Source organism: Populus alba, chromosome 14 (assembly GCF_005239225.2).
Source record: "Populus alba chromosome 14, ASM523922v2, whole genome shotgun sequence".
Lineage (NCBI taxonomy): Eukaryota > Viridiplantae > Streptophyta > Magnoliopsida > Malpighiales > Salicaceae > Populus > Populus alba.
The window spans coordinates 17,776,827-17,794,257 of record NC_133297.1 but is presented as its reverse complement, the minus strand read 5'-3'; the positions used below and the strand labels follow the sequence as shown (position 1 = coordinate 17,794,257).

The following is a 17,431-nucleotide window of genomic DNA, read 5'->3' as shown; positions in this document are numbered from 1 at the left end:
ATACTATTTCCTACGTGGTATAATCCAAACAAGAGATTTGAACATCATGGGGGGATTTTGAGTCATTCAATTGAATAGTTGCAAGAATTTTAAGAATTTAGTATAGAGGATGTTGAGCAAGAGGCGAGTTGAGTTTGTGAAAGATGTGTCATTGGCTATGTTGTCCCCAGAACATCTTCAGAATGACATGTGATTGAAAATGCTAGGCAAAGCACAAATATTGCCAGAAAAGCTAATCCAAGAATGACGATGAATTGTCGATCATATTGTTATGGAATTTTGCATTTTGTTTTGGGGTTGCATCTCATCATTTTAACAAAACACGTCTTTTTATTCGTCTCTTTGAAATAACGAGATGTTTCTTTTAAAGTTTATTTTGGCAAAATATTTTGATCAAACTCCAACACACGATTAAGACTAATCAATCCTGAAAGTTTAAAAGTATTTTGATTGCATAAATAACTCGATACTTGTTGAAATGATATAGGCTGACCAAACAAATTTTAAGCTCACACATGAAACTGAATCACCCACCATGTAGCTAAGTTTTAATAGTATGCATAATGACATATAGTGGATTCAGTAGTCATGGACTCGTAAATCAAGATTCTTACAAGTCCAAATCATTACATTAGACGGAGTCAAAATTTATTGGTTCTAACTTAGCTTTCTCGAAATGAGAAAATGCCACCTTTCACAGTTCTTCAAATATTATCCCTTGCGGTCCCATTTTAAGCATGGTATAATATTTTCTTTGAAAAAACCCTGACTAGGATCACCCCCACACTAGGGAAATGAGAGATATGTTGTTGAAAAGGATGAAGACAAGGTTAGAGTTAATGGTAAAGGAAATGTTAAGAACAAAAGTCTAATGATTGAGAGAGGGCTAAAAGAAAGAAACCATAGATTGGGGGGCGTATATAAGAAAACTTTGAGGAATGCTATGAGAAAGCTAAAAAAGGAGTGGAAATTGCCTACACTTAAAGACAAGTCAAAGATAAAGGAAAGAGAATGCCTATCAAGTTTAGAAAAGGCAAAAGAAGTTTCAATCAAGGAAAGACACAACAAACACCAAAAGTCAATATAAAAAAAATACCGAGTTACAAACATTGTCTTTTCGTATCAATAATAAAGCCTCTAATGTATTCAAATGGTTAGATTGATTATTCATCAAAGAAAAAGTTGGATTTGTATTATGACTATGTTAAGAGAATTCAAATATTTGAGGTTAACAAGGTTATATGCCACTTCCTCTAGAGAGACAACAAGAGAAAAAGAATTGATGAATAGTTGATGTTGATCCTAGGTCTTTGAAACCCTCAAATACTTTTTTGAGCTTGTGAATTTTCCTTTCTTTCATAGCCATGAACCATAGCCTGCATTATGTGTTTTTGAAAGCCCTTTTCGATCAAGTAAGCAATCTAAACCGATAAATGACGTTCTCAAAACTTGAAGAGCTTTTCCATAAGATTTGTGGCTTCATGAATTAAGCTACTAGTTATTATGCATATTGATAAAAACAAGTGCTAAAAAAGAAACAACCTTTCTTGATAAAGCCTGAGTTTTGACTTTAGCATCTTGTTTTTAAAATTCATAAAAAAGATCACCTCATCGTAGACCATCAAAAGATATATCCAAGATTAGAGACTAAAATTGACACAAAAAAACCATGGAAAAAGCTATTTTAATAATTCAACTAGTCAATTTCTATTTTCAAAATACAAGATAATCAAATGACTACATGTATTGAATGACGTGTGTTGGGTCTTTAACCAAAGAAGCTTGAATTTCAAAAATACTTTTAAAAACTGACATCTCTCTTATTTCATTTCAACAATTAGACATTGAATAAACATGATTTTTGAAATATAAGAGTTGATTCCCGAATAAGAAAGATTGTCAAACAAGAAGAGCATTGATCAAGTTTGCAAAATCCTTGACAAAAATGACATTGACACTTGACAACACTCCTTGAAAAGTGGAGCAACCAAGGGCAATACAGTGGACCTTGAGAAGGAAAAACAAGCAGTATTCTGATCATCTAGGGGGCAATGAAAGATGATTAAATGATGAATCAGTGAACTGAGGACAATGGTGTTCAAAGAAAGATAATCAAATGAACAAGCACATTCAGATCATATTGAAGGGAATGTTGTTAAAAATCATTCGATGATCTAGTGAACTCCAGCAGCAATTGAAAACAACATTGTACTTGAGGGACAACTTTATATCTCCATTTGGATTTACCCTTTAAAAATATGGATATGACTCGTAACAGATGTTATCGTGTAATTGTATTGGAATGAATGTTGGAAAGATGAACACCACTAAGACTAATTGTGGGATCATCTATTATGAAGCATAAGGACACACTTCACCATATAAATATAGGTGATAAAATGAACATCATTGATGATGCCAATGCATTTCTTATCACATTCTAATTCGACAAGATGAGAGGAATCCATTAAAAAGAACATTAAGCATACCACCATGAGTCTTTTACTGCAAGCTATAAGATACATGTCTGGATGACTGGATAGTTTCCAAGAAGACTGACGATAACATATACTTTTAGAGTATTGTTTCAACTAAAGGCAAGTCCATGGCTGGTTAGCAATCTAAGATGAGGACAACACTAGAAAACCTTTTGATGGCTATTGGCAAGATGCACACAACTAAACAAAGAACAGTTCTTAAGAGAATTTTAGAAATGCATAGCTTGTTAAGCTCCCTTATGATGAATCAAGCAACACCACACTTGGGGGCATGGTTATGCTTGAAAAACAACAAAAGCAGTAATCATCATGGACAACCCAGAATGGGAACTGCACTTACATTTAAATGGAAGGCTAGGACATGAATGAATCGGCAAATCAGAAGGACAAAGAAGGCTTTATAATGCAAACAAAGACACCTTAAGGTGATGGAGCATCGAAGATGGAGGACCTATGTTTCAAACCAGGTAAGGATGCATACATGACATTTAACCTTAAAGCATTCCATATATTTTTGATTTGTTACAGGAAAATCCTCAATGAAGTCTAGCGAGCTTGTGGATAAAGAAGGAGTCATTAGGTTGATGATAACAAAGAAATCATAGTTTTGACCTTGGAACGAGAAAGAGATGAGATGAACCTTACCATTAGAAAAATCTCAAGGAAATGAGACGATCAACCTTATCATCAAGAAAAGTCTTCATGTCAACCCTGCTATCAGGAAGACCATACACAAACTTTGGTTATGGTTAAAGGGGATCGCTGGATGGGATCTTAGGTTAGCCCAACTACACAAGATTTTTTTATTTTATCAAATGTAAGAAATTTTATAAATCAAAATAAAACATCGTTGGAAACCAACAAAACAATTGTATATGTATATACAGACCATAAAAAGGGCATAGACTCCCTTGAGAAAAAAGGGAGCAAGCTCCCTGAAACAAACCCTAAAAATTGGCAAGCAAACCAAACCATTAGGCAGGAACTAGCACAACAGAACGTAACGTGCATCCAAAAACATATGTTGGAGAAGAACCCAAAATGCTAGCACGAGGCCAAACACCAACATAGGCTCTAACTAGAGCACCAGTAGAGCAGACAAAAGTTTATGTACAGATATGAATAATAAAGGGAACAGGCTCCCTAGAATAAAATAAAGCTAGGGGAATAGGCTCCCACAAAGCCAAGACATAACACATGAACAAAGCTACAGAAAGCCAGAAGCAAACCAACAGCACAATAACACCAGCAGAATAAACCAAACAAACCCAAGCAATAACCAGCATAAATCAAAGGTAAGTTTGGAAATCTTACCCAGGTTGGCATCTTGGTCATATCGTTGGGCTTGAAGTCAAAAAAATCAAGCATGCCCTTAAGAATGAGTGGCCTGCCAAAAACATAGTATGGTCTGCCACCTAAAACTTCTAGCATTTTGTTTTTAAAGGGATATGCAAAGATCAACCAACCAGAATTATGCATTGTAAATGTTGCTTTGTGTTTCCAATTTTTACCAATATGGTGAGACAAAGAAGCATAGCCAAGGAACTTTCCAGCAACAAACCCAATTAAACAGAATTGCCATAAATCAATATGATTATCAATATCTGTTTCCTTAAAATGACAAGAAGCAGAAGATGCAAAATCAGGGAAGTGAATGAGACCAGGAGACTAAGAAGTACCTGGTTGAGATTCTTTGCCATCCATTTATGGTCTAATAGGCAAAAGAGTAGGATGTTCCAGGGATGGGCAAAGAACCCCGATGGTTGAGGAGTATTACCTCCCTTCTTAGAGGTTGGATGGAGGGGCGAGCCATGACTCAAACCAAGGTTGGGGTTGGAGACTTGATAAGAATCAGAAGGGCTAGACCCAACCCGCCTAGTACTCGCCAAAGTGCCAGATCTAGAGCCATTAGAGGAATCAGCTTTGTTGTCACTAGGAGTAAGGATTGGGGACGATGGTGCAGAAGAACGATTCTTGTGCATGACTCTATTCCTACACTTAGAAGAAACCCTGGCTCCATAAGATGGAGTAGCGAAATCAACAAAGACCACCCTGGTTCTAGGCGGAGAAGCTTGAGATGAGGAAACAGGGTCAAATTGGACTGGAGGCCGACTGCAAGATTGTGCCCTAGGTATACGAGAAGTCGAAGCTACCCACACACAAGATTTCGGTTCTAGTTAAAGGGGATCGTTAGAAGGGATCTCAGGTGAGCCTAACCAAACTTTTAGCCCAACCACACACAGGATTCTAGTTAAAAGGAATCATCAAAAGGAAGTTGCCGGATGGGATTTTAGGTTGACCAAGCTGCATACAAAGACATTGGTTCTAGTTAAAGAAGATCACCAGATGGGATCTCAGGTTGACTGAGCCACCAACATTATCTTAGCATTGGAAGAAAAGTGAGAACAACCCTACCATTAGGAAATTCTCAATAAAAAAAAAAAAAAAAAAAAGAGAAAGTTGAAACCCTGCCATTAGGAAGAACATTTTATTTTGCTCTGGTTAAAGAAGATCATCAGATGGGATCTCAGGTTAACGAAAAAGAGAGAGAGAGAGAGAGTAAAGAAAGAAAGAATGAAGAGAAAGAGAAAGAAAAACAAACAGAAAAAGAGAAAAAAGTAAAGTCTTTAGATAACTGGATCATTCAGCAAGTTAGGAAGACAAGAAGACAAGTTTTCTTTACAAACTTTACAATGCAAAACATTGAGGAGTTTTGCTTCATAAGCATTGTAAAGAAGGGGCATATATTACCACCCAATTTTTGACCCATGTTTTTGATAAATTTTTAGAGAAAAAAAACAAAAAAAAAAACAAAAAAAACATTTTGGATATATTTGCATTGTTTTTAGCATTTTCAATGTCGTCTCAAAAGAATTTAAATTTTCAAAGGTATTTTGAACACGTTCAACTTTTAACGTGTTATTTTTACAATCATTGATTTTCCTCATTGAGTCGACATTGATATTGCTTGTTTTCAAAGAAAATAAAAAAAATAGAAAAATCAAAATTTGCAAAAAATAAAGAGATTGAGGGACCAATGTGTTTGTGGCCAAGCCACACTTCTCCTATAAATACCAGTGTACACAACACATATAAGAAGGGGATAATTTTAAGACAGAGAAATTTAAGGCAACCATAAAATACCCTAAACCTGAATTATCTCTACCAAGACAAGCGGTCACACCCCCCTATGCCACCTCACCTTTTCTCTTCCAGCAACTACCGCTTCTTCCCATTTCCAATAGGCCAGCTTATCCCCCACTGCCATTTCGGCATCTCCTACAAAGGCCACACATTTCCCTCATCCTCCATCTTCCAAGTCCTTCCCATATTTCCCCTCTCATAGCCCCCCGTGTCTTGGCCTCACCAGAACCTCCCTCTCTTGACCAAGGCCTCCCAAAACCGGAGCCATTGACTCACTCTATCTTCCCTCTATACCCGACTAGATCTCATAGGTCTTTCCCATTTTCATCGACCCCTTTATTGTTAGCCACATCAGTGTTGTCCTCACCGGAGGCCAACCCCACATACATCATCTCCACCTTCCCCCATTGTTGTTAAACCAAACCAGATCTTCCCTCCATTTGGCCTCCAATAGCAGCGGCTGATTAATACTTAAAAGTGCATTTTTATCAAGGTTTTATATCATCATTTTGCACTTGAAGTATCAATAACTCCTTAACTAAAGCATGTTTTATAATAACATATCTAATAATATAAGATACCTTTAATTGATGGTAAATGTTTATCTTAAATGTAGGCCTATCACATAAATGAAAAGATTGATTGATGAGTTTAAGTACTAAAATTGAAAGGACAAATAGAGGGCCAAACTTAGAAAAGAGATGTTGGTGCAGTCTAAACTGGAACATTGTTTAGTAATTGGGTCATATCTAGAGCTGTAGATCTCGGATTTAGGTCTGCTTTATATGGATAGAAATGTAAGACATAGGCCTACAACTTTTGTGTGGAGTCCAAGATTTAAAAAGGTCGTTTTCAAGTCCAAATTATAGCATTAATGGAGAAGTCCGAATCTATCTTGCAGCCCAGACACTGTTCAGTGCTCAACCCATATCTCGAGTTCTAGAAGTCCAAATGACCTCAATTGTTTTTTCTTGACAAAAAGATAAGGATTTTTACTAAGTCAAGAGTTGGCCACCCACTCAACAATTAGTCATTAAATCAATAGTTCCAAATTGTGGCCTATAAAAGGAGGCATTTGCCATGCATTTAGGTACTTGGTTATTTAGATCAAGAACTTGCTTTGCTCTCTATCTTTATATTTTTTTGTAATTCTTAAGTTTTGCTTTCATTAATATCTTATTTATGCTTTTTATTTCCTTTCCTTTGCTTCGTTAACTTGTATCTTATTTATGTTTTCTTCTTTATTTATTTATGTTTCTCTTCTTCATTATGTTTAGCTAAGTTTATTATGTCAAGATGAAAAGGTTACACTAATGGTATAAGAATAAGTATAGTGTAAACTCAACATGGACCTTAATGTTTAATATTAACATGTCTTATCTTTTTATCTTACTAATTCTTAATACCTTGCTTGTTAAATGGTTAATCTAGATTTGTGTTGTATAACACTTGGTACAACAAATGCTTGACACTCTCATAGCCCAACCGTATGGTATAACCTACACCTGTGTTATGAAAGGAACTTGATTTGTTGTTAACTTAAGTTAACATCATGAATTCCTGACAACATTTAAAAGTTTGGTGTTACTTAAATAAGATAATTAATATGATCATGTTAACAATTTATAATGAGTTATTAATGACAAATCATCTAATTGGAACCTCCTTTATGTGTGGTTTCCAGTTGAATAATAAGAGTTTATACTATACTTGTTTGAAATACAATTAGTGGATCCTTTAATCTTGACATTTGTTTATATCATTGTTTAATCCTTACATTAATCTTTCATCTCAAAGTTCTCATCAACTTCTTCTTCTTCTTCTTCTTTATTATTATTATTATTATTATTATTACTATTATTGTTGTTGTTGTTGTTGTTGTTGTCTATAATTTATACAATTAACCTCTCTGTGTTCGACCCCGGTCTTGTCGGGTTATTTATTACTTCGACACTCTTACACTTGGGAGAAGACATCAATCTTTTGGTCATGTCTGTTGCCAAAGCAACCACTCGAATCTAGCACCCTTGCCGCTCAACTGTTAGATCTACTACCTAAAGAAGAAGAAGAAGAAGAAGAAAAACAACAAACCAAGAAGAAGAAAGAAAGATAAAAGAAAACATATCTAAGAAAACTAATAATGGATCTTGAGAGAGAAGAACAAAAGTAAAATCAATTATTTTGTGCATTTTTTTTTTTTACAGGTCACTACCAGCAAGGAAGGGAAGAGGGGATGCAGCCAAGCTAGATCCACCTCGTCCCCTGATTTTTCTTATAGCGGCACATAAATCTAGCGCCGCTAGTAGCGGTGGCGCGTGGAGAAAATGTGTGACCATAGTTCCCACCATCCAAGGGGTTCCTCGACACTATTCCTGCAAATTTCACAAGGCTTTGGATTTTTGGGGGTTTATTTTGTAATTTTTTTGAATTGTATTTGATTTATTTTGAATTTTGTTATTTTGGAACATGGTTGTATGTGTAAAATATAGTAAAAGTGTGTGTGTTTGAATTTTTTTTATGAATGTATTTTTTATGATAAAGCCACAAAGACAAAAGAAGAATTTAATGTTTTTTATTTGCTCACGGTTAAGAATTATGAACTTACATGTAAGTCATATTTCTAATATCCAATGAAAAAGATAAATTTTTTAAAACTTATTTAACACATCAAAACCACGAAGCAATTTATCTCAGGTAGGGTGCGCTAGGGGTGCTAATCCCTTCCCTAGTCATAACGAGTCAATTACCTTCGAATCTCTAACAAAAACCAGTACACTCAGGTTTTCTAGTAACCTTGAATCGAATTCGTCATCGACGTCGCGCGAGGACGTGTGGCATTTGTGAGGTAAGAAAAAACATTCAAACATGAGCAAATCAATGTAAGTAGTGTAAGTATAAATAGGTACTAATGGTTTGGTAGCCATAAGGGTGAGAAAGAAAGTTGTGGTATTTGTGAGGATTCTAGAATGAAGGTGGCCTTAGGATCATTGTGGATGTTGTAGAAGGATGTTTTTCTATCTTTCTTTCTTTTTTTAATCTCTTATAACCTTCTTCATAAAACAATATATAGTAACGATATATCATGTATTTATAAGCTAATTCTATCAATCTTTTTTTATTAGCTATCAGATTTTTATATTGTGAATTGGCCATAGCATTTATTCAAAGAAGGGTGGGTAAAACAAATCATGAATTTATACATGGAGATTAGAACAAACATCATAGAATGCCAAAACATCAAACATCATGCATAAATAAAAGGTGAATATATATTTGCAAAGCATGCAAATCATAAAAGAAAAATAGACTAGAGAAATAACACTGAGCAAAAATATCAATATTGCATTATGTTAAGATAACAAAAGGCATGTTCAGCTCCATTAGATAAATGGGTAATGAAATGGGTTTGCGATAAGCATGAATCACAAAAATTCCTTTTTTTTCTTTTTAGCTTCTTTTTTAGTTAACATTTATAGGGTGATCCTCAGAATCTTAGAATTAAGGGTTTTCTATAATGCTCTCTAAATGTATGAAATTGTTATCGGAAAAAAAAGAGTTATGTGTAAAGCAAACACAGGTGTTAGCGGACCAACATAAAATAAAATAAAAAAAGAAGGAAGAAATAGGTAAATGAAAAGGAAAACTTAGCGCAAACATCTAGTGTTGAGCATCTAGTCTCAATACCACACATTCTAGCACATTTGTTTTTAAGCATATTAAAACAAGAAGAATAAATTGCAGACCCATGTTCTTTGTAGTAATTGAGGTTTAGAAAAAGTATTATCACTTATGCTATGATGACAAGACTTAAAACATTAAACATCTCAATGCCTCTCAGTGACACACTGCTTGAGTGGCTTGGATGATTGGCAATTGGGAGGAAAATGATAAGTTAATTAGAGTGTGGGCCAAGTTCAATTAGGATTAATATTTTTATACATAAAGTTCAGTTTCAAAGACATATGCCACTTACCAAGCTTATAAATGAAAAGTAAAAGAGAGCTAACTAGTCAATGAAGCAAAGAGAGTAGACCTACATAAGGTAGAAAAACCACCTAGGACATCCAAACACCAATAAGAACTTGGAAATCAAATAACAAAAACCTAAAAATAATATATATAAACACTAAAAAAACCAAATCACAAAAAACAAGAGAGTATGAGCAAAAAAAGAACTACAACAACAAAATGGTAGGGAAAAAAAAAACTAAAACAAGGAAGAAAATTTGGAGAGAGACCTAGAAGACCCTCATGAGGGAACCAAATGAAATGAACCTAAAGCTCTTACTAGGGGGAAAAAAAAAGCCAAGAGAGAGTAACACAATCCAAACCAATCAAATGTACATTGTACAACAAATATGCAATCAAATAGTGTTTGAAAAAAAAGAGGAATGAAACTAAAAGAACTACTATTAGATATAAGGGAAAATGAAACTAATAAAGGAAAGAGAACTTATTTAGTTAAATTAAAGGCAATAAAGACATAACAAGAAAAAGCATTTCAAACCCATCATCTCGATAAAAAAAAGATGTCAAATTTCACTAAAACAGTTGCAACTCTTCCAATGCATAAGGGACAAAGGCCCCAGGTAAGTGGATTATGCATTTAATGCATAATGATGGCTATTGGCCCATTATGGCGAGGACTAATCCAAACAAAAAGCTAGAGAGCAAAACCATCACCCTAAAAACCCACCCCCAACCACATCAATGAATGATAATGGCCTAATTTTCCTTGAAAACCACTCCTAAAACAAAGGAAGGAACAAAAGCCATTAAATGAAATGATTGAACAAAGAGCTGAAATCCACTAGGACAAAACCAAAAAAAATAAAAAATAAAAAGAGTCAACACCCTTTTTAAAGGCAAGCCAAAATGATCAATAGCAAAAATTACAGCCATAAAAGTGGTCCTATAAAGAAAAGTCAGCTCTCCCCTCACCAACAACAAGCATAAGGGAATCTAGCGGTAAAGAAGAACACAAAATCATCGAGCAAGAGTTGGGAAAAAGAAAGAGATAAATATAAGAAAGAAAATTGTATGAATCCACAACATTTGCACTCTGGATGCACAATGTTTGTATAGTTAAATGGCCACTTGTTTTAGGTTTATGGCTCGATTATTGACCTGCGCTATATTGTAGGTCGAGTCAAATTTTTCTTGAATAGAAAAAAAATATTTAGATATTGCTAATGTATATTTTAGTGGAAAAAAAATTAAATTGTATGAGTATTGATTTGATATGACCTAGTTGACTTTGAGGATCCAAAAGCAACCCGAACAATTAGTAAAAACATAGTCTGACTCAAAAAAATTTCAAGATAACTTTTTTTTTTAATATTAAGATAACAACATATTGGCTTGGCTTAGGTTAATTAGGGTTAACATGTCAAATTTGTGACTTGAGTATGAGGCTATAATAAACCCATAGAAAACAAATCAAAACAAATTATAAAGCCTAATTTCCAATCAACTCCATGTTTAAGGATAAAATTGAAAACAAAATAAATTAAAAAAAGAACCTAAAAAACAACTCGAGTTAACCTGTCAAACTTGCGATTCGGGTCATAAGATTGAGATAACTCCATAGAAAGAAAATAAAAAATAAATTATGAAGTTCAATCCCCAATCAGGATAATATTAAAGGATGAGATTAAAAAAAGAAATCAATTTTTTTTTTAAAAAAAAACATAAAAAATTACCCAAGTCAAATTAGCCAAACCTCATGACCCGGGTCAAAAGATCGAGATAACCTCAAAAAAAAAAAATAACTTGATTTAACTTGTATTAACTTGTTAAATTCACGAACTAGTCATAAGACTAAATATAACTCAATAAAAAAAAAAAAAAAATTATAAAACTCAATTCTCAATCGATTATATCGGATTCAATGTTGAATGATGAAATTTGTAAAAAAATTAATTAAAAAAATGATACAAGTCAATATGGGTTAACTCGTTAAACAATATTCTCGGGTCATGAAGCTGAAATAACCTTATAAAAATCAAACCAAAATAAATCATGAAGGCTAATTCTCATTCAAACACAATATTAAATGATGAAATTGAAAAAAACTCAATTAAAAAAAAAAACTGCGTCAATAGGATTAATTTGTCAAACACGCAACTCGGGTCACGAGACATAAACAACCCAATAAAAAACAAATTCAATGTTAAAGGACATGACACTAAGGTAATCTCTTGAAAGAAAATAAGAAAATAATAACCTGATTTAACTGCAGTTAAAATACCAAAACTCGCAACCATGATAATGAGACTAAGATATTCTAATAGAAAACAAATCAAAACAGATTATGAAAACTCAATTTCTAACTGACTTAATATTAAATGATAAAATTAAAAAGAAATTCAATTACACAAAAAAAACAACTCGAGATTAACCCGTTAAGCACTATTCCTAGGACATGAGACTAGATTAACCTAATAGAAAGTAAATAAAATAAATGATGAAGTCAAATTTTCAATTAAATCAATATTAAATGATAAAGTTTAAAAACAAAATTAAATAAGGAGGAATAAAACCTTAGCTAATTGGATTAATTTGTCAAATTTGTGATCCATGTCTTGAGAGTGAGATAATTTCAATAAAAAATCTAATATTAAAAGAATAAAAAAAACATTAATTGAAAAAAAAACATAAAAATAAACAAAACAAATGTATTTTTTAGATCCACACAAAAACATGTGGGGGAAAACACTATTGTTACATTCAGCAGTTTCCCCAAATGCTTTAGATTACAGGTAATAAAGTTTGGTGTATATTTTATTTTGTTGTAATGGTAGTGTTTGTTGAAAATTAGGTACAATTGGTCGATTAATTACATCTCAAATATTAGTCTTAAACTCTCACACGTAAACATATAATTCATGGATTAGATGGTTTAGCATAACAGTTCATATTTTTGTCTCTTTTTAAAAGGACTCAAATTCAAACATCTCTTGTATAAAAAAATAAATAACCAGCTACTTTCCATGAACTGGAGAAGGAATGCCTACGTGGAAATCAAAGAGACTTGCAATTTGCGTTGTACGTTACTGCTAAGAAGTTAGGCAGTTTTGTAGTTTATTACGCTTCAATTTGCTACGCTAGCACGACACTCTTCCTGTTATTTCAATTTATGGACTCATATTGCCAGTTACGATCATCGATCTTGTTTTGTGAGCCCGACATGGAACGAAAGAACATGTTTATTCACTTGAATGTCAGAAGAACACACGGTGTGTGCATATATATATATATATATATATATATATAAGGATTTGAAAAATAAAAAAAGATTAAACAACGCAAATCACAAAATGCCACCTGAGATGGTTTTACAAAGGGATTATATCACTGCTTGCTGGGATCGAAATTTACACCAGCTAGCCCTTTTTTTTCTCTTTTTTTTAAAGGACTCTGAAAATCAGATTTTGAAGCCTTACAGACTGGTACTGGCCTAGTAGTTCCACAATTTCTCGAGCTCAACCTGGACAAGTGAAAAATATAATGCCCTTGTCTAGGATCATCGCTGAAAATTAAACCCTCCTCCTATCTACTCACTATCATGAATCCCTCACCCACTTTTCACTTTATTTATGACACAATATATATATATATATAGATTTCTTCTGCCCTTCTTAAATTCCCGCTGCAAGGCAGAATTTGATCAAACTCTAAGGTCTGCCTCTTCATTGCTTAATATACTATCCTCTTCCTGCTGCCTCTCGAACATGATGTACTTGTACCATCTAGCACAGATAATGTACACAACAAGATCTGCGGTTGTCAAAACTGCCAAGAGGAAGTAAAATCTGTCTAGATGACCCTTGTTAAGGTTTCCTGGGATCCATCCTGGCATCTCATCTCTTGTAGATATTTTCATTACGACTGTTACTAGCAAGCTACTCACATAGTTGCCTAGAGATATTGAGGTCATGCAAAGAGCACTGCCAAAGCTCTTCAATCCATCAGGTGCTTGCCCGTTGAAGAATTCTAATTGCCCAACATACATGAACACCTCAGATGCTCCTATCAGAACATATTGAGGAATTTGCCACAGTATGCTCAAAGAACTCGCACTTTCGCAACTTGGACAGTCTTTTCTTGCGTACTTCAACCTGAATAGCTCTACAATCCCTGCCGAAACCATTGCGATTATGGCGATAACCAGACCAATCCCCATCCTCTGAAGCTCTGTCAGGCCCTTAGGGTCCTTTCTTATTCTGGCAACAAGGGGATCAAGAACTCTCCTATAGATGAATATGAAAGCCGCAACACTGAGTATGTCGAAACTAGACATGCTTGCTGGAGGAATGTGGAATTTCGAAATCGTAGTTTCCATATCAGCACCTTGCTCGACGAATAGTGATGCCATTTGAGTGAAAACTACAGAGTAAAGAATTGTGCACAGCCAGATAGGGAGGAGTCGTAGGATGCATTTAAATTCCTCAACTTGAGTTACTGTGCAGACACGCCATGGATCGTGAATGCGATTCTCTGTATAGTCCTTGGATGTAATAATTGCAGCTCTATCCAAGAATCTGGTAAGATTTTAGTAATTTACATGAGTACGGCGTACTTATGAGGGAACATTAATTTTCTTGATGAATAGCAAATAACATACCTGAATCCTCGGGTGTGTAGTATCTTTCTATCCCCATTTTTGGAACGCTCCTTCGGGACATCCGATTCAAACTGATCATCATCTTGATTTGGCATCCTCTGAACCTTCCATTTTCTTGCTGCAGCAACCATCACCTGGCAGCACCTAGAGAGGGGGTTGCCCTTGGGGGTGAAGTGTCTATACCTGGGAGTCCCAATGAGAAACAAGACCAGTGCCAAAAAAGCAGAGCCAGCAGATGCCCAGAATCCTAATGCCCACATGCCCCGGTCCTCAAAATAGCCCAATATGGTGTTCGAAAAGAGAGAACCAAGGTTGAGAGCCAAGTAAAAGTAGCTAAAGAAAGCTATCTTAGAGTGGCCTTCTTTTGGGTCCTCTTCATCAAACTGATCAGCCCCAAAGGTAGCAATGTTAGGCTGGTAGCCTCCATTTCCAAGGGCAACAAGATAGATGGAGAAGTAGAAAAAGACATTCTCGTATGTTGAATGGGATCCACATGGAGAATGCTCATCACCACAGCCTCTCGGCTTGAGTAAGAACAAGTAGGAAGACAGTGACAACAATACCAGACCCTGCATGCCAAGGGATAGAAATTAATTCCAGATGAAATAATAAAGAAAAACAATAACTCCTGATTAAGCGAATCAAGTTAACTCATTATCAGTGGAATTAAAGGTGGGGATTAATCACTTACAGTGACGAAGATGGCCTGGAAGATAGCACAAGTCTTGTACCTCCCCCAGTAAGAGTCGCTGAGGAAGGCACCGAGAAGAGAGAATATGTAAACAGTTCCAGTCCATTTGCTGACGTTGTTTGCAGCGTCGGCATTGTCTTGACCCAACACTCTTGTCAAAAACAGAACCAAGTTCACTCCTACCCCGAAGAAGGCCAACGTCGCCAGCCCTTGATTCACTGCATATGCATGCATAATTAATTCATTAATGATGCTTGATTATCTAACTGTTTCTTAATTGCTCGAACAAGCTAGTGATTAGAAGAGGAGATTAATATTGATCAGCTGTTGATTAACTGGTAGCTACATACCTAATATGAGGATTCCGGCGAACCAAGTCCCAGTCCTCCCCCGGATTGCAGGATCGCCATGTCGATCAACGCTTCCATCCCTAGTGCAAACCTCCTGCTCCTTCTTCACGAGCTTCCCCTGCAGGTTTTACCATGCATGCACAGTACTATTATATATGTGCCATCTGATGTTGATTAATGTTTAATCACATTAAGAATTAATTATATTCAGAAATCAAAATGAAGCCGATAAGTTAATTTCAATATGGCGAATTTGTTTTTTAATTACTAGATTGATTTTAATTAGTCTTTAATTAAAGTAAATACCAGAATCAGAAAATTGCCAGCAATTCCTAAGCTGCCGGCTGGAAGAGCATGAATTCATTTACACCTACACCTAGCCATGAAAAACATAACACAAGGAGAGAGGTTGCAAGCATTGCAGAGAAATTACAATAAGCTTCACCAACCTCTTTGTAAATATTTAAGCAGGCCATGTTAGAGCTACCTTAACTCTGATCGATCACTATATAGATATTTCTTTCAGAAATGCAAGGCAATAATTAACTAGAGATCGATACTTAGAAGGAAGGCTGGCTTTGATTAGAGAGGAGGGAGGGAGGGATTTTTTGATGAACTCGAAGTGTGTGAAGGAGAAGATGGTGCATGCACTCTATATATAGAGGATGGCATGGAGCAACTAACGGCTGAGATTACATGGATAAAGTTAAGGAATACTACTCCACTGTATATGAAAATGGGGAAATTAATATTTACGAAAAAGTAATTTGGAAGCAATATAATAGGAAATATTGGAGGGAAGAAAGATAAATTAAAGAATTTAAAGATTGGTCTTTAAGGTTTTTTTTAGAGTGTGTTTAATATTATAGCTACGATATTTTTTAAAGATATTTTTTTATTTTAAATACATAAAAAAAATACAGATTTTTTTAACTTTTAACGTTGGATACTTTGATTTAAAAAAATAGATAAATTAAAGAACACTTCCAAACAGCATCCAAACACTACTCCCTTGATCCAGATTGTTTTAAAAGTATCTTTATTGCCAAAGTATGAAGGGGAAGCCATCGTTTGAGAACACGGTTTTTTACCGTGTTTCTTAAAAAAATTTAATTTTTTTTATTTTATTAAAAATAAATTTTTTTGTGTATTTTAAATTATTTTAATATATTAATTTTTAAAAATTAAAAAATATATATTATTTTAATATATTTTAACATAAAAAAAACTGCAACTAGAGTCCCAAAACCAGCAGAGCATGAGAACGTTGAACACAGTCATGCAGAGTTCATTAGCATCGGCTATGATGAATCATCGATGACTAATATAACATTGTCTCATTCACGTAATTAGGGACAGGGCGATGCTGTTAAGCACTAGCTGTCTTTGATTTGGACATGTTTGAAACATGCATTTTCTGCGTGATGGCCTTGGTTTTGATCTCCTTTCCACTTTTTTAAGCAAAAATCTCCTAGGAAAATGCCTCGTCATTAAGATGGTTCCAGGCTACTAGGAGTCGACATGTGAATCTTTTTCTACACTTGCTCTGTGGTTGGGACCGCCCCCTCCGGGAGGAGGAGGCCCCCGGCTAGCTGCTTAAACTGCATATAATTTGATGGCAAATTACATGCTCATGGATGTTCATCAATCGCTAATCAAGCACTATAAAAAATTAGTATCGTACTGAACGCGGTTTTTAATCATTAATCATTCATTTTTTAAGCAAAAATCTCCTAGGACAATGCCTCGTCATTAAGATGGTTCCAGGCTACTAGGAGTCGACAAGCGAATCTTTTTCTACACTTGCTCTGTGGTTGGGACCGCCACCTCCGGGAGGAGGAGGCCCCCGTCTAGCTGCTTAAACTGCATATAATTTGATGGCAAATTACACGCTCATGGATGTTCATCAATCGCTAATCATGCACTATAAAAAATTAGTATCGTACTGAACGCGGTTTTTAATCATTAATCATTCATGATGTGCTGTTTCTATCTAGCTAGCTAGTGTCGTTTCAATCTGGGGGAGTGTCTTTTGTGTTTGTTGAAAGAACAGAGATCACCACGATTTACATGCGATCCAGAAATTCCATTGCTGGTGGTTTCACCTTCTTATTTCTTCTGA

General features: G+C 35.0%; 1 protein-coding gene across 1 annotated transcript; it reads right to left on the bottom strand.

Annotated features, from left to right (window-relative positions):
• Positions 1-12,921: 12,921 nt before the first annotated feature.
• On the bottom strand, positions 12,922-15,951 carry LOC118045228 (protein NRT1/ PTR FAMILY 7.2). The gene is made up of 5 exons (XM_035053810.2): positions 15,759-15,951; positions 15,310-15,427; positions 14,960-15,177; positions 14,269-14,837; positions 12,922-14,185 (listed from the first exon to the last, which is right to left on the bottom strand). The coding sequence occupies exons 1-5, from the start codon at positions 15,783-15,785 to the stop codon at positions 13,312-13,314; spliced, it is 1,806 nt and encodes a 601-aa protein (XP_034909701.1). The 5' UTR covers positions 15,786-15,951; the 3' UTR covers positions 12,922-13,311.
• Between the last annotated feature and the right edge of the window lie 1,480 nt (positions 15,952-17,431).

Excerpts from the sequence above, each read along its gene's own strand:
- LOC118045228 (XM_035053810.2), bottom strand. The coding sequence starts at position 15,785 with ATGGCCTGCTTAAATATTTACAAAGAG. Across the intron at positions 15,428-15,758 it reads GCTTAAATATTTACAAAGAG|GGGAAGCTCGTGAAGAAGGA; the intron begins GTTGGTGAAGCT and ends TAAAACCTGCAG. Across the intron at positions 14,838-14,959 it reads TCCAGGCCATCTTCGTCACT|GGTCTGGTATTGTTGTCACT; the intron begins GTAAGTGATTAA and ends CTTGGCATGCAG.